The sequence below is a fragment of the Perca flavescens genome, chromosome 12 (assembly GCF_004354835.1).
Source record: "Perca flavescens isolate YP-PL-M2 chromosome 12, PFLA_1.0, whole genome shotgun sequence".
Lineage (NCBI taxonomy): Eukaryota > Metazoa > Chordata > Actinopteri > Perciformes > Percidae > Perca > Perca flavescens.
The window spans coordinates 28,613,422-28,631,514 of record NC_041342.1 but is presented as its reverse complement, the minus strand read 5'-3'; the positions used below and the strand labels follow the sequence as shown (position 1 = coordinate 28,631,514).

The 18,093-nt window shown below is 41.7% G+C and overlaps 1 protein-coding gene across 1 annotated transcript; it reads left to right on the top strand.

The window, feature by feature from the left end:
- The first annotated feature begins 356 nt into the window (after positions 1–356).
- Positions 357–15,031, top strand: LOC114564944 (casein kinase I). The gene is made up of 11 exons (XM_028592645.1): positions 357–550; positions 840–909; positions 1,927–2,075; positions 2,168–2,402; positions 3,526–3,611; positions 3,746–3,830; positions 4,000–4,145; positions 4,686–4,766; positions 8,516–8,617; positions 10,450–10,556; positions 14,155–15,031. Exons 1-11 carry the CDS (start codon positions 374–376, stop codon positions 14,207–14,209), a joined length of 1,293 nt encoding a protein of 430 aa, XP_028448446.1. The 5' UTR covers positions 357–373; the 3' UTR covers positions 14,210–15,031.
- Positions 15,032–18,093: the final 3,062 nt, after the last annotated feature.

The following is an 18,093-nucleotide window of genomic DNA, read 5'->3' as shown; positions in this document are numbered from 1 at the left end:
CCTTTTTTGTAGGACTAAGCACTGTTTCGCTCTGCCTAACTAAGCTCTAGTCCTTTATGATAGTCACTTATTTCCTCTGAATTCATCTCGCATCTGTCGCAACTCAGCTAAATCCCTGCCCTCTTTATATTCAAACCCCCAACCCCGGTTTAATTCACATTTTGGCCCAGCGTAGACCACCCTAACGTCTGACAGTCCAGCCGATAGGCAGTTGTTTTGGTAGTTGTTTTGGTTGCATGGAATCGGCTTAACCGTGGAGAGGCCAGGCTACCACAAACTGATGGACTTTGACAAGCGAGGAGTAGGAGGGGGAGGTGGTGGGGGAGGTGGTGGGGGAGGTGGAGGGAAGGGGGAGACAGAGGAGGGGAAGAGAATGCCTGGGAAGACAGGGAGTCGATCTGGGCACGGTGGCCGGGGTGCCAGCTCCAACTCCGGGGTTCTGATGGTCGGACCAAACTTCCGGGTCGGTAAGAAGATCGGCTGCGGGAACTTCGGAGAGCTACGACTTGGAAAGAACCTGTACACCAATGAATACGTGGCTATCAAACTGGTAAAAAATAATTTCTATGTATATAGTATAAGTGGCAGCACACTAATATTGTGTATGATACTAATCAATTTTTCAGAATGAAATAATTTACACTTGAAAGCGACTGAAAGCTTATTCACATTGTACTTAAGCTAATATATACCTGGAACATAACAAAATGTAGGTTTGATTGCCCGAATATGGAAGTGTTGTCAGAGAAATTAGTGTAATGAATTGTATTTTATGAATTTGACTACTTTTACTTTGTAACAAATAAATATTCTAACTCAGACATAATCGTTCTTTGTAGGAGCCTATCAAGTCGCGGGCGCCACAGCTCCACCTAGAATATCGCTTCTACAAACAGCTGGGAAGTTCAGGTGAGAACCACCGTCTCTTTCATCAGGTTTTCTACTAAAAGAATCAGTTGAGTTTGCATGTAACCAACCTTTATAAGGAAGCTAGCTGTGTGTAGCATAAACAATAATGCCAACTAGCAAATAAGACTTTAAGTGATGTTTGTTAGCAACATTTCTCAAAGAGAAGTGCCATATTCTCTTCATTTTCTGCAGATTTTTCCCTATTTTTGCCCAATTTGGAATGCCCATTTTATTCTTATGTACTGCCGTTCTTGTCACTGCGACCTCTACCTTTGACCTGGGAAGGGTGTAGGCAGCCATGTTTTACCTCTGTGTTTCCAGACATATCTTCACACTTTCAGAACAAGCGGCAACTTACGGGGGCTGAAAACTAAAGCCAAGGCGGAAGTGCTAAAAAACTGCAGTTAATCAAGTTAAATTATATTCAGGCTTAAAGTTATTAAGCATGTGGCACTTCAGGTGACGCACAGAAGGCCAGTTTTGACTATAGGCTCAATTTGGCCCGCCTCACCCGCACGCCACCTTTTTGCCCATTTTTGGATTAGCCGGGAGAAGGCGGAGTCAGGCACTGCCAAGATGGCTAAGCCCGGAGCCCCCCACTCTGAGCTTCACAATGGCTCTTCAGATACCTGTGGGTGACGTCACGGAGAGTACGTCCATGTTTTATACAGTCTATAGTATTGTTTCCATTTAACTATTTCGATGCATATTTTAAAGTATCGCATTAGAAAAGCTGAATGGAAACGGCACAATTTCAAAAAAAACTTCCTCAATTGTGCAGAAATGTTTTCATGCCCGCTTGAGGTGGTTTTTGCCTTTGTCAAAAAAGAATTGGTATTGCTTGCCAGACGGCAGCAGGGTGAACAGGCTGTTGCTGGGGTGGGGATTGCCTTTCCTTTGGGCTCTGGGCAGGCACCTCGTCAAACCAGTATCACTAATCAATGTATGGTGTTTATACATAAATGTGCCTGTGTCCAACTCCTGTTCTGACTGCCCTATCTTTATCTGTTCATCCAGAGGGCGTACCACAGGTGTTTTACTTTGGACCGTGTGGTAAATACAATGCTATGGTTCTGGAGCTGCTGGGACCTAGCTTAGAAGATCTGTTTGACCTCTGTGACCGAACTTTCTCTCTAAAGACTGTACTCATGATAGCCATACAACTGGTAAGACAAACATATAAAAAAAAAAAAATGTTTTATCTCTAAAACTCTAGCTTACTTAGCTCTGCCTCTTTTGCTCTGTCCTTTGCCTTTAGATAACCCGTATGGAGTTTGTCCACACCAGAAGCCTGATCTATCGAGACGTGAAGCCAGAGAACTTCTTGGTGGGCCGACCCGGCTCCAAACGGCAACACACCATCCACATCATAGACTTTGGCCTAGCGAAAGAATACATAGACCCAGAGACCAAGAAACACATCCCATACAGAGAACACAAGAGTCTGACTGGGACTGCTAGATATATGAGCATCAACACACATCTGGGGAAAGGTAAGCTGCTCCCTCATGCTACTTTGTACGATACGGTGCTTTGTTGTATAATTTTATTTTATCCTGACTTATATCTAGGGTTGGGTACCGTTTGGATTTTTATGATTCGGATGCCAAACCGGTACTTTTACAACAATTCCGATTCCTAAAGCCATTCTTGAAAAACTGAAAAAATGACATAAAAGAAAGGCTTTTTTTTTATGGAGTTTTTTAAAATTGAAAATTATTTAAATTGAACAATATATTAACGTTTTAAAGTACTTAAATATATAATAAGTAAACCTAACAGCCTAACACATAACTACAATAATTTAACAAATAACAGTTACACTATTAACAAGTAACAACAAGATATGCCAACCAGCTTCAAACTTTAGCAGTTCTTTTGCAGAATAATGACCATATTTGCCTTCTCTGGCAAGATACTACACCTCTCCTGACTTATGGCATGTCCTGCACAGGAGAAACTCTCTCAGACGGTGTCCATGAGGCCTGTACACACAGGTATGAGTTTGAAAGGGCAGACAATTTGGGGAGACTGTCCCGCCTCCAACACCACCAGGCTACAGGGTCTTGTCCTGAACAATAGACTAGCAGGTGTCGCTTCACACCGCGAGCGGGCACTGGCGCCATTCGGCAGAAAAGGGAGAAAGGAAAAAAAGAGTCTGCCGCTGTCCGGAGCGACAGAGGGAAAATGTTTCAGTCGTAACTGAAATGAGGAACCTTGAGGAATGAGGAAATTTGCGTTCTTATCCGGTCCGAATACTACCGTTTGCATAGGAACCGGGTTTCGGTACCCAACCCTACTTATATCATGCCTCGTGACCTCATCTTTGAAATGCCAAATATTTTCAGTTGTTGTAACTTAAATCGTTGCTGTTTTGCTGAGCTACAGTATCGTTAGCTTGTCCATTGAGCTAACTCCTGCTTTGTTTGCCTCAGCAGCAGCAGCAGCGGAGACCTACTGAAGTACTGTATGTAGTGTGTCGCGAAGTTCGCCCTTATTCATTTTCTTTGGGACACAAGTGATTCGCTTCTCAAGGCATCAACGCATACTTAGGCTGGATAACTTGCATCTGTTGTGAATAGGAGCGATTTAAGCCTTTGTTGTTCTGTGTTTCAGAGCAAAGCAGGCGGGATGACCTGGAAGCTCTAGGCCACATGTTCATGTACTTCCTGCGAGGCAGCCTACCCTGGCAGGGACTCAAGGTGAGGAGGCAGTCGACCAGCCATCAGTCCAACCATGTTTTTTTATTTTCATCACCTCTGTCTCAGCGGCCTTGCATCCTTCCTTTACCTCCTGTTGGGTCCCATATATTCCTCCATGTCTCTGTATTCATTAGGCTGACACTCTGAAAGAACGTTATCAGAAGATAGGAGACACGAAGAGAGACACACCAATTGAGGTCCTCTGTGAAAACTTTCCAGGTTCGTATACATACACCTCTACAAAAAACAATATCTGTGTTTCTGTGCAGCTGTGACATACTGTATATGATCAGGTTAGCATATGTTGATCAAATCTTGTGTGTGTTTGCATTTGTGGGTTGGATGCCTGTGTATGTGTGTATGTGCGCCTGTGTGTATGTAACAGAAGAGATGGCCACCTACCTGCGGTACGTGCGTCGGCTGGACTTCTTCGAGAAGCCTGACTACGACTATCTGAGGAAACTCTTCACGGACCTCTTTGACAGAAACGGATACATCTTTGACTACCAATATGACTGGACTGGAAAGCCACTGGTTAGTGTGGAGGGGTGTTTTCTCCTGCGCGCACACACACACACACACACACACTGAACTTAGTGCTTAGTTTAGGGCAGGGTTAATGCTGTGAGGTCAGTTCAACAGTGATACATAATCATATGACTGATCTACTGTGTAACCAGGAACTGATAAAGTAGGGAGGAGTAGACACATCTTCCTCCCTGTTTAAGCTTCTTTGTTAACTGTAATCTGAATAGACTCACTTTGAGTAGGTCAGCAGAAATCAATGTCAAGTATCAAGTACAAATAATGTGATCTTTCGGTTCAGCGATGAGGTTTGGAATTTTGAGTGGTACATAATGCTGCAACATTCAGCGGTATCACTCTCACACCTCTCAATTTAATGTAATTCGTTTTTATTGACATAATGGCTGATTGTACAGGGTTTCTAGTGTACCCCCCAACAGTGTTACCAATAAGATCAGTAATAGGATATAAAGTCCACATAAAGAAATGTAAGCCAATGTGTATTTCCTTACTCTGATCCCATGTTGACCCCACTGTCTGTGTGTTTAGCCCACTCCTATTGGTCCAGTGGCCAGTGAGACTCCACTTCCAGCGAGCAACCGAGAGAAAGCACCCCAGACCAAAAACCAGGTACGTACACAGTCATTCTCAGCAAATATATCATCTCATTCATAAGATTTTAGTAGTTGCCAAAGATCTGCCAAACTGTCAATACCAGCTTAAAAACTATGTATTTGCCAGTCTACATGAGCTACAAATCCATTCTTTAACGCAGAAATGTGCGCGCGCACACAAAACACACACACACACACACACACACACACACACACACACAGCTGGCCACATGAAGCAGCCTTGCTTCTCATTTACAGTACTGCTCCCTCAGCATTTGTCACTTTCTTGTTTACTCCACTTGAAAAAAGCTGGTTGGCTGTGTCACAGGGTTATTAACTTGCCAGGTTGTCAATCAACACGAAAGAATCGCCACTAAAGAAAGCAGAAAGTAGCAAGCTGGAGCAATCCAAATTGAGGGTTTTAACACCATATGTTAACTCCTCATTGTTAGGTTTCATGTGTTTTTGTACCACCTCGATAGGTAATGGTAAATTTATATTGTACAGTATGTAAAGTATCGGTTGGACATTTTCATGTTTTACTAGAGTCACAGTGGACAGTAGATGTGTTTTGACACTGATCAACAGAAAAGCTTGAACACACTGAGTGGCGAATTCACAAAGACTGGCTTGCGGCTGCTGATGAATTGCAGATGATGAACCGCTATCTGTTTCAAGGTCCGATTCACAAAAGATATTGCGCTAACACAAACACAGCAATAAAGTTTTGCAACTAAGTGCAATTAGTCCTCTTTTTTTTTTTTTTGCATCTGATTTGCAGTTATCCATGCAGGAGAGTATTAATGTTGCCTTGTCGCTAAGAACACAGTAGGCAGAACAATCGCACAGAGAAAAAGAAAAATGACATTTTTAGTGCCGCGAGGTACCGGCCCTGACTGAGGTGCAGAGGCATTCCTCTTCTGGCAAGGAATTAATCGTGACAGAGATTTAATATCCCATTTAATATCCCAGTCTGTCTGTGCTGTTGGTGTTTTCAAACGCACACCTTCAGACTGTAAAAGAAGATTGCACGATTTGAAGCGGTGTAGTGTAATAGTAGCAATTATTAATAATCACTTAAGACAAAAAATATATAACAATAACTAATAACTCAAAATGCTGCATCATAAACACATTCATATTGCAGATAAAGAAGAGGCATGCCACTCAACTTCAGCTATCAGAGACAAATAACTGCATTTGAAGATGTATTGAACTGCAGACTAAACCGGCAGACAGACGAACAAACAAATGACTGGAATGGAATAATGACTGAATACGTACAACAATGAACGATTAATAATTGCGGACCACTGTGTAGTCCAGGTAGAATCAGCAAATCATATCTTTGATTGGAGTTCACAAATTGAGTCTTTAAAAGGGTCACTAAATCACTAAGCGTCCTTTAGGAAGTTAGAGTGTTCATCAGCCTCTACATTTTTTGTTCTCGGTGACTTTGTCCAGGCAACATCATCAATTTTTAGAGTTTATCCGTCACTCCATTCGGCCCTCAGGCCCAGAGGCCTCTGAACTTTGCACCATGGGACCGTGTACACCGTATCTTCTCCCATCTGAACAGTTGAATGGACTTTTCTTAATCATCCTCCTCAACAGGTGACCCTATACTGACAGGACCTCGTAGATCATCAGAACTAATTCATCCTCTGACCTTAGATAACCCTAAAGTTGACTTAAATGTATAAAGAATGCGTTGTACGGCCAGCTCCAGGACATAGATCATTCAAATGGCACAAGCCTATGCCACAGCAACTATCAAGTCCCTCAATCAGTCATATGAGTGTTGTGTATGTATTGTATGAGGTGGTACGATTCATGATAAAACATCCGTGTGTGTGCCGCACGGTTCGACGCATGCGCAATGTGGCCTTGTGCCCGTTGGGTGCCCCGTATGTGACCTCAGTGTGTTTCCCTTTCGCGCGAAAGAAGAGGTGTGAACAAGTTACCAACAACGTACAGCGAAAGAAACATTTTAGGCCGTCCTGCCAACCTGTATACATTTTAACATCAATGTACGCTGTAACGTTTTTTCACTCGCTGAAGCGGCTGCAGTTTAGATCGGGTCTCTGCAGCGGGCGGCACAAGGCACATAAGTTCCTGTAGATGGCAATACACATTCTCCTTTTTTTGCCAAATAAATGAAAAGCTTGTTGAAATCATGACAATGTCTTCCCTCTTGCTGTATCAAAATCTCAGCTAGCTTTCCTCAGAGTTGGTCTTAATAATGTGCTTAAAGTCAAGTCAAATTCAGTTTGTGCATGATTAGGCTACATGATATAACTATATAATTATTTCATACTGTATCCTACATTATAGGATACAGGATAATTAAGCTTTATACCGTATGCTGAAGTATATTCCTGGAGTGTTAAAGATTAAAAGAAAAAACAACAAGAACCGTACAGAACCGAAATCCGTGACCCTAAAACCGTGATACGAACACACCGCTTCAGCGGAGGACTTATACAGTAGATGCGCTTCATTACCTCCAACTCTGCTAAGAAGATGCTAATTATTTCACTGTAACTGTGTGAGGCTTTTAGCACTGCTATTTGTGAATTGCAATGTTTTTGCCACAATGATTATTTGTATAGAAAGGGGCCAATTTTGCACCAAATATCTGCATAATATTATGTGATTTAAATACATGCAAATAGCACAGGAGCACCAAGACACTTTTTGATTGGTAGCAACCTTAGGGGCGCAACCTTTGCGGGTGCTGTGAGAGTTACACGGCTTCTTTTTGCCTTTTCTGTGCAGGTTTAGCGGCTGCAAACGGTACACAATCCTTTTGTGAATTCGTCCCTGAGTGTTGGTTGCCCCCATTAGGGTCAACAGGTAGCTGTAAAAAGTTTGTTTGCTTCTTCGGGGAGCATGGTAGCTGTAGTCAGACTGGATCCACAGCAGTTATAGTGGATTCCATTTTCACAGTATCTGAATCGTCACTCAGCACATTGTAGACAGTAAATGGCATTTACCCACCTCTGAGCACAGGGATTTACCGTATACTAAGAAAAGCCACTTATGCATATCACTGTCCATTTTGCGGAGCAGTGCTGCCATCTGTGGTATTTTCTGCACACTTACTGTATGTTACGGTAGACAATGCCCCCTGCTAGGCAACATACAGTAAATACCTCTGTAAAAAAGGGTGTTATCCAATCAATATCTTTGCATATTTTACGGTGAGCGGTTTGTACTGATTACACTTTTTTTTACATTCACAAACACAAATGCACATAAATCCAGATTTAAAGGCACCAGTAGTTAGATCATACTGCGGGCCTATTTGGATCTTAATCCCAAAAGAAACCGGTTTGAGGCAGGTGAGATTGAGGCATCACAGAAGATAGACCACCTCTTTCCCCTTTTGCACGAGGGGAGGGGTCTCCTGTGCACTCTCAACGTATTGCACACTTGAGTGCTCACCCTCCTGTTGCTCCTCCACCAAATACTGACTGAACTCACTATTTCTTTTCTCTTTCCTCATTCTTTCCTCTTCTCACCTTACTGCTCCTCACCCCGCCACTCCTCTTTTCCATCTGCTCATCTTCCCATTTCTCCCTCGCCTCCCTGCTTTTCCACCCTGTCTCTTCCTCTTTCCATGCGACCATCCTCTTCCATCTAAACTGCCTCTTCATCTTTTCCCTTCTCCACCTCCACCACTGCCTCTTCCCCTTCCCTCTCCTCCTCCCTCCTGCCCCCCCCTTCCCGTTACTCCTGCGATCGGCTTCCTGTCTCCTCTAGTCTCCAGAGGGGAAAGGCAGTGAGTCGCAGCCCACTCCAGTGACCAATCGAGAGCTGCTGGGCTCCCACCTCACTGCTGATAGGCTGGGCGGGTCCGTCCAGGTACTGAGAGGAAGGGTTAGCTCTGCTGGCTTCTTGTCTGTCTGCCTACTTGTTTGTCTGCCTGCATGGCCCTTTCCGTCTCTGCAGCAGGGCTGACCTCAAGTCTGTTTCCTCACAACTTCAATAACTCCCTCACAAGGGACTATTGTGATAGAAATTCTAAATTAAAACCGTAATGTATCCATGTTAGGGTTGCACAGCATATTTACGGCAATGTTAGACATTTGTTTCTACAACCCCCTTTTCTGGAGACTTTCTGCAAGGGGACAAAAGGCTGTGGCCTGGCTTCTCTGTTGACAGAGTGTAGAGAACACATGCTGTAGGCTGCTTTTTGTAAGAGGCTGGGTTTTATACTGTGTTTGTAGCAACTACTAGAATAAACAATAGAAAATTAGCTAAGTTAAGTTGGTTGTTATTGTTGAGATAAGAGGTGGATATGAGTTTTTAATACCCATTTTATATATAAACTCTGTGTGTGACACATAGGACTTTGGTGGTAAAAAAAGTTTGATTCTGGTAAATACAGGATTGCGCCATGCACAATAGACCCAGGTCTCCAAATGTAGTTCAAGACCCGGCATTGCTCTTATTTAATTGTGTGGTTTTCAACTAGTGGTCACTAGAGCAACATGTAGTGACTTGGCATGAGATCAAGTCACAGTGCAGAGGTAAATGTGGTGTTACAAAGTTGATGTTTATTGTGACATAATCCACATCAAACATATTAAGATTTAAAGCGTTGTGAGGCACTAGTAGGTTCATTGTGTTAGCTGACATACACTAGGCAAAATCACACAGCTGTTGCCCTTGTAGGGAAGGCTTACTTTGCCAGAAGTAGCAGCATGCTTCATATATGGTCCCTCATCATTGTTTGTGTCCAGCAAATCTATTTCCATTACCAACCACGACAGGTGAGGCCCGAGTATGGAGAGCACCTCCAGCCACATTAAATATGCCACCTTTATTTTGGAAACGCTCCAGCTGCAGAGGAATATCATTTGGTAGCAGTGTGTGAATGTGTTTTATTTTTCTTAGTATTCTAAGTTCATTTAAACTGTACAGCACCGTTTCATTTGAATGCAGTCGACAGGGAAATGAAACCTGAATACAAAAAGAAGAAGTGTGGGTGGAGAAATAGACAAAACACACAAACACCAGGAATTCTATGTTTAAAATTGATAAGTGTGTGACACACGTACACACAGATATCTGATTCGACCTTTAATGCGTCACCACCACCTACAATGAGGCTCATCATATGCCAGAACATCGGGGCATTGTGAGGTAGTATAGTGCAGGTAGTAGTAATGCAATGTTGTTGACATAATGCGTCATTTAAACTGTACCGCATCATTAAGCAGAGGTGCCGCTGTTTTGCATGGCAGCAAAATGAATGTTGGCAGTGCCTGTATCTCTGGAGGTGTGAAGCTTCCCTGGAGGTCACAGCTCTTAACTATAAAGACCACGTCCACATTAAGCTGGTTACATTTGAAAACAGTCTTGTCCTTTGTGAGGACGGAGAGCAGGACACAGATGGGCTTTTAACTAGCTAAGACACTGAGAAACTGTTTGTCACACTGCTGTTTTTCTATAAGGCACATTTGTGCCAAGTGAAAGGAAGAAGAAAAAGCTGGCTTTTATCTGCTTTTCTATTGTTTTGGTGTGTCAATGTTGAAAAAGTGTGGAAGCATGTTGTTTTCACACATAACCAGCGTTTTCAGATTTATCTGCCTTAGTGTCGACGTGATGCAAGTCTTTTTAATTTTGTCCCAACAAGGTTGGACGTTGCCACACCTGTACTCATCCCTCCGTCTTCTATTTCTCACCTCCAGGTGATGAGTTCAACCAATGGGGAGCTGAATACAGACGACCCCACTGCAGGACACTCCAACGCACCAATCACAGCCAATGCAGAGGTGGAAGTGGCTGATGATACCAAGTAAGGACACACACAAGTTAAAGTAGAATATATGGGTTGTAAAGTAATGAAGGCCTGACTTAAGGTGATATTAGGCGCCAGACATACAATTAAGTTTGTCAGTAATAACTCGGGGGTGCAGTTTAGGCCTAACATTCTGCATAACACACTACAAATTAAATGAAATCAAATTTATAGTATCAAATCATAACAAGAGTTATCTCAAGACACTTTACAGATAGAGTAGGTCTAGACTGCACTATAATTTACAGAGACCCAACAATTCCAGTAATTCCCCCAAGAGCAAGCACTTAGTGTGACAGTGGCGAGGAAAAACTCCCTTTTAGGGAGAAACCTTGGGTGGTGAGGAAAACTGCCTTTTAGGAAGAAACCTCGGGTGGTGAGGAACTTCCTTTTTGGGAGAAACCTCGGTCAGACCCAGGCTCTTGGTAGGTGGTATATGACGGTGTCGGTTGCGGGTGTGATGAACAGTGGTAACAATAGTCACAATAAACATAATGGCAGGGTTCATACGTTTTGAAAAAACCTGGAAAAGTTATGGAATTTGAAAAATGCAAATTCCAGGCCTAGAAAGGTTTTGGAAACATAAAAAGACCCAGAAAGTTTTGGAAATGTCATGGATTTTTGGACACAGCATAATAATATGTGATTAATAAATGTATTTTCACGTCGTCTTAACCTTAACGTTCTATTCGGGGAGCAATATTATGAATCACATTTTCAGGAACACATAGTCATGGAAATTTGCCGAAATAGTCATGGAGAAGTATTGGTTCAAATGCGTATGAACCCTGTAATGGAACTATGACTAAAAATAGTAGTTGTAGTAGTTCATGATGTAGTAGGGTATAGCAGGGTGTAGCAGGACATAGTAGGATGTAGTAGGGCACTGCAGAGCGTGTCAGGGTGTAGCAGGGCGCAGAGCAGGACCACGGCGACAGCTGCAACCGTGATTTAGGTGCCACCCTAATCCAAGGAAAACTGCTGTAAAGCTACTTTTAAGGAATACAAGAAAAATTAACCATATCAAATATAATTTTCTCCCTCTCTCTCAAACACACACACCGACTGTCCATGTCAGTCCTCAGTGTCTCACATTGCCAACCCTATCTCCACCACGCTGTGTCAGCACTTGAGTAGGCTATAGTCCTTGGTCGAGTTGGGGTGGTTAATAAAATGCTTAATGTGGGCTAGAATGATCTGGACCTGCTCTCTAGCACCTTCGATTAATAAGTAAATTATTCTGATTGGCAGTTTCATACATCAGCAATTCATAACGAGGCAACTCTGTAGTAGTTCACACGTCTGTAATAACAGCAGGACAGTTGAGTGTTTGGCGAGACTACATTAACTGAAATGTTCGATATAGGACATTTGACACATGAATAAATAGCTGACAAAATTTAGAGAGAAAACATTTCATTACAGTGAAGTTATTTTTGAGTTAACTTCACTGTAATGACTTTTCATCGACTAAAACGGGACCAAAGTGTTTTGAGTTGTCATCGACTAAAACTATGAAGAATAAAAATGACTAACGTGACTAAAACTTGTAAGCATTTTCGTCTAAAGACTAAATCTAAAATGGCTGCCTAAATTAACACTGCTCCTTTTATGGTCACCAAGACCAAGACTTCTGTGGTTTAGTCATTTTTCTAACTGTAAAGATTTTACTAAAAGCAGTGCTTCAGGGAAACGTACCTTTGCACCAACAAGATGCTGACAGTCATCATTTTCTGCTTAGTCATGTCAGGTGATCCATGGCCATTTTAGATTACTTGTAAATAAGCAGACAAAACCAATGTGTCCTCCTTGTGACAATCATAGGTAGTGGCATTCCTGGAATACTACTTGAGATTTAAATCAGTTTTTACATAGAAGATAATTGTATAATCTTCTACTAGGGCTGCCACCTCTTAGTCGATTATTCGACTAATCGGTCATTTTGGTCTTAGTCGACTAAAATTTCTTTAGTCGATTAGTCATTTTTTTATGCTTATTCATGCTTAATTACTTATTTCCAAGAAACTTATGAGCACATTTATGGTAAATACAAGATTTAAAGTGGTGCTTTTGCAGAATTAATTGTGGAGAAACTCAGTTTTACAGATGGTTAATTAACTACATTTATATTGTGCTTTTCTAGTCTTAACCACCTCTCAAAGCTCACAGCTCTGTCAATTAAATCAACTAATCGATTAGTCGACAAAATCCTATAAGCGTTAGTCGACTAAGAAGATCTTTAGTCGAGGACAGCCCTATCTACACAAAAGTTTGAACAAAAAGACAAAGAACTCAAATCACTTAGTACATTGTTATAGGTGACATATTCCTTATTCCTTCCTAACGCCATGTATATGGCTCCTATAATCCATTCATGAACATCCACTCCTCTACTAATATTTAATCCACCAGCCCTCCTAATAGGGTCAGAGAAGGACTAAATACAAAGACAAAAAAAGTCATTTTTGTAACATAAAATATTTGTTGCAACAATTAAATTTGGACTTTGGAATACAACATCCTTAGGCAATATTTATTTAACAGTCAAAATCTCTGCTAATCTGCCTCATCAGATGTATGGATGTGGTTTTATCAGATCTGGGGGAAAAGGCATGCGTGCGCAACGAGAGAGAGACAATGTTGTGTCGTATGATCGTTTACGAATTGAACACTTGAGCAGAGGTGATCATTTCCGTACAGGTTTAGTGGCTTGACGGTTAACGGTGAAGTAGGGGATCTGATTCGCGGGGTATTTTGGCGACGGTAATGTTATTAGTGTTGTAAGTTAGCAGTAGACTTAACTAACCCGACCCAGCGTGAGTCTGATGAAAACGGATGTGTCCGCCCGGTTCAGCTCTGAGATTTTCTCACATTGCACAGCGCTGTGAAGGAATAATCTAAGAGATTACGTTATGTTCTGACAGCTCACAGCAATTTAATACAATAGCAGGAAAACAGTCCCTGCCCCAGTTCCTGCAATTTATAGATAGATTATAGCATACATTTCATAAAAGTATTGCTGAATGTGATTGGTGGATGGGATAACCTATCCTATCCATATCCAAACCAGTAAGTGACCACAGAAAAAACCCAAATGAAATAACCCAAACTGTTTTAACATTGGCTCCTCGTGGAAACACTCCACTGTATTTGTTATTGGTTAGCTGTACAAAAGCTCATTCTAGGGTTTACTTGTTTAACTCACAAAGTTCATTGTTACTTAAAGTGCTCATATTATGCTCATTTTAAGGTTCATCGTTGTATTTAGAGGTTATATCAGAATAGGTTTACATGGTTTTATTTTCAAAAAACACCATATTTATGTTGTACTGCACATTGCTGCAGCTCCTCTTTTCACCCTATGTGTTGAGCTCTCTGTTTTAGCTACAGATTGAGGCCCTTTGGGGTGGACTTTGGGCTTTTTCACTTTGTAAACCTATAACGTGAACAAAAAATATATAGAACACGATAAAGGAAAGGGAAAAAGCATAATAGGAGCACTTTAAAGCACATTTTAATCATCGTAGATGAAAGAATATTTGAAAGAGAAAAAAGCTGCATTTGAAGTCTGTTGATGATGGTTTGTGTGTTGCAGGTGCTGCTGTTTCTTCAAGAGGAGGAAGAGGAAAGCGCTCCAGAGACACAAATGAAAACGAGAGACGAGAGAGAAACCCTGGTCTCTGTGTTTTCTCTCTCCTTCTCTAGCCCTCTTCATATAGCCCTCCCTTTATTCCTCCCTCAGTCTCCCTGTGACCCTCCTCCTCTGCTGTCCGAGGTCCCGTAGTTTACCTTGGGTCGGCTGGACTGGCTGGGCCACTGGGCAGCAGGATATGTTTGCTAAGCTGATCTACTGGTTTCTACCGCTCTGGAATGACCCGACAGACAGTAACATGTTTGCTGTTCCACCTCGCAGCTTTAATCGTGGACTAGCTGTGCCAACGGTGAAGTCTTCATGTATTTATGGTCACAAACTGAACTGAAACTGGATCAACACAGACTGCTAGACCGTGGCCGCAAACAGTCGATAGACTGTAAAAGACAAGCTGACTTTTTACTGGCAGACTGGCTAGTTCTCTTTTGTGTTTTTATTTTTATTTTTTCTTCCTTACTGACTGGTTCAGAGGACAGAGAAGTGTATCTCTGAGGAGATACAGAAGAGAGGACAACAAAAGGACGGGAAGCAATGAGACTGTTGGACCACACGTGCACAAAACAAAACACACACACACACACACACACACACACATATATGTACAAACACGGTGCACACTTTCTCGAGCTCATCATAAAGACACTTCATGGACAAACAGATGCAGCTCTCGCACATAGTCTATAAAGTTTTTATTCCCTAGGGTCAAAGGAAGTACAGTGCAACCGGCTTGGTCTATTTCCTGCAACAGATTGGGCTCGGTGTACTTCTCAGACACACTCACCCTAAGAGGAAAACCTCACATCCACCAGAATCCAAAGTTGTTTTTGATTAAAAAATCAAAAACAACTTTTTTGTTCAAAAGTTAAAAAAGATGTTTATGTGAAGACTATGCTTTTTCCTGTTTTAATTTGTAACTAAAAAAAAAAAAAAAAAAAAAGACTACAATTTGGAACCTGTTTTTTTTTCTGTCTTTTTGAGTTCAAAAAGTTTGTGTTTTGTAGCTTGGAGTGTTCCTCAAAAATGTTTTTTTTTTTTTTTAAATAACTTGTATTTTTAATTATCTGTTTTTGTTTTTTTTTTTTTTTTTTTTCTCTTTCTCTCTGGGTTGGAGGATGGAAAGTCAGATAACTCCATTAAAAAACAACCAAACAAAATAAAAGCTGATCTTTATTTAAGGGAATCATGAACAATATCGTTTTCAGTGTTTGAGGAATGTTTTGCTTATAAGAATGTTAACATGCTGACGTTATGCAGTTAGTGTGTATGTTTTTACCATCTTCCTGTAGCATGTTAATAGTTGTTGCTGTCATAGTTTCCCAGGTATGATGGCACATAACAATACAGCCAGCGGCTGTCAGTCAATATGTGGTATTCTGGGCCAGCTGACTGACACTGCCGTCCCTAGAGCCCTGCACCTGTTGAGGCTGAAAACAACACAAGCTGCAAATAAGAGGGCTATTTGTAAAAGTGTCCTTTTATGGAGCGTAAGTATAAAAAATATCTATTAATTTATGTTTTATAAGATTTGCAAATGTAAATAAGGTTTTGTTAGAAGTATAATATGTAATAGGTATCGCCTACTGCAGGGGTCTTGCGTTTTCTGATTGTTTCACGTCGCCTACGTTATAAATCACAAAATAACACGCAGACATCTCCGAGGGAAGGTGCCACATTGCCAGACTACACCCATCTTTGAACTCGGCCTTCGTTTTGTTCTCAACCACACACCTGAAAGGTTTTGTGACTGCATCTTGCACGGTTGCGACGCTATTGCAGTGACAGAATCTGTCGGCAGACATATACACACACACCTGGAAAGGTACTCAAATCCGCCTTTGTGCTAGTTCCCGCTACAGTAAGCTATGTGTTCCAAAGACCATATTTTGCCATGATGGCACACACACATTTAGTAAAATACTGCATATTATACATTTAAGTATGAAAAAAATGTACACACGTCCCATAGTCCTTTATGTTGAGACGTTGTGGGAGATGCTGGTGATGCCGGCCTTCTCTCCAGAGGTAGATCTTCTAAATGTTGCAAGGTGTCCTCAAATCCAGTCCTGGTAATCTCACTTTATATTTTGTTAATTAAAAGACGTGATTTTTTGATTTCTGAGGAGGAAGAAGAAAGGCTTGGGTCTAATTGAAAGTTAAGCAAAAGGTTTAATAAAACAGAAAGATGAAATGACAAGTCAACAACAATACAACATAAAACACTGCCAGCAGTAGACATGGCTCTATGTTTCTCCCTGATGGAGTCACATAAGAACCAGTCTCGTGACACGACAAAACAATACACTGCAAACAGTTTTGCAGCCCCGAAATCACCTCTGTTTCAGAATTATATTCCTTTGGAATTGTGGATGTTTCCTTGAGTGGAAACTGTCCCAGGTTGAGCACACACCCCTGATTTCAGGTTTACTCCAGTTCCCAGACAAAGGTCGTTTTATCATGGTAGTGCCGATTCTATTCAAATGTACAGAGACATATGCATTTCCTTTGATCTAATCAAGTCTGGCCCAGCAGGGAGTGGCTCCCCAAAAAGCAGGGACAACAGTTACCTTTCCTGTGGGGACAATGAGTCTCCTCCAGTATGCTAAATGACAGATATGACCTGATGATTCTTTAGAAGCTAGAGAAGGTGTGAGCCAGACAAATGCTAATTAAGTGTAGTTAATTGATTAGATCTTAGATGCAGGCTACCTAAAACCAAAAGTACATTGTTTTCAAAACATAAGCATGGTTTTAACTTTTTAAAACCTAACAGTATTAATACTTTGAAAAACTCATATATAATAATATAATATTCATATCAGTGGGAAATCCGAGGAGGGTAAAGCAGAAGGAAAGAGTTTCTTTCTATAATCTTTTATTTATTTATTTTTCTGGCAGGACAAAATAATGTCACAAACCAACTGAGAGAGTGATGAAAGAGCATGGAAGAATTAGTGGACCACAACGGAGGCCACAAGTGATGCGCAGGTTACCCAGTTTTATGGGTACACTTTTATTTTATCTTTTTTTGCTACGAGTCTGACTGAACCTGTGTGACAGCTACGGCAAGAGGAGACATGTATTTAGTTGGTCAGACAGACAGACAGACAGACAGACACGCACGCACACATCCACACGCACACACACACCAGAGCCGGCCCGACCCATAAGTGAACTAAGCGGCTGCTTAGGGCCCCGTGGCTACCAGAGGGCCCCCAGGAGCGCTTGAAATGTCCCACAATAGACCTCATAACAGAGCTGTTCTATTTAAAGATAGTGTTGCTGCTAATAGGTCTCACATTAGTCTTTAAATGTTTATTTTTACATTATGAGTGCTTAAACTAATATTTACACAAGTTGGTTTAGTGCCAAGTGCAGTGGCAACATGTTACAATGTGGAGAGTCCCCCAAACCAAATCCTGCTTAGGGCCCCCAAAAGTCTAGGGCCGGCCCTGACACTGACACACACACACACACACACACACACACACACACACACACACACACACACACACACACAGACACAGACACAGACACAGACACACACACACACAGACACACACAGACTGCTGTCATATTTTTATGACAGTTTTTTGTCTAAACTATTGATACATAGGTTTAAGTGCAGTTTACTGTCCCCAAATCCACTATGGCCACGCCCAGACCCGGCCTACGAAGCAGCTCGATTGGTTGGGGTTAGGCATTTCATATTATTCTAGTGTTAAGGTTAGGGTTAGAGGATTGGTCAGGGGATAGGACCTGTACAAATGGGGTTACGTTACGGGGAATTTGGGACACTAAACTGCACGTATTGTACCCTGCAGCCCAAACGTGCGGGGTTAAAGGTTAATGCGGAAAAAAGCAGCCCTGTTGTCCAGTCCTGCT

Bases quoted from the DNA above. Each gene is read 5' to 3' on its own strand.
- LOC114564944 (XM_028592645.1), top strand. From the start codon at position 374: ATGCCTGGGAAGACAGGGAGTCGATCTGGGCACGGTGGCCGGGGTGCC. The intron at 3,612-3,745 runs GTGAGGAGGCAG...TGTATTCATTAG, and splicing joins TACCCTGGCAGGGACTCAAG to GCTGACACTCTGAAAGAACG. The intron at 4,146-4,685 runs GTTAGTGTGGAG...CTGTGTGTTTAG, and splicing joins ACTGGACTGGAAAGCCACTG to CCCACTCCTATTGGTCCAGT.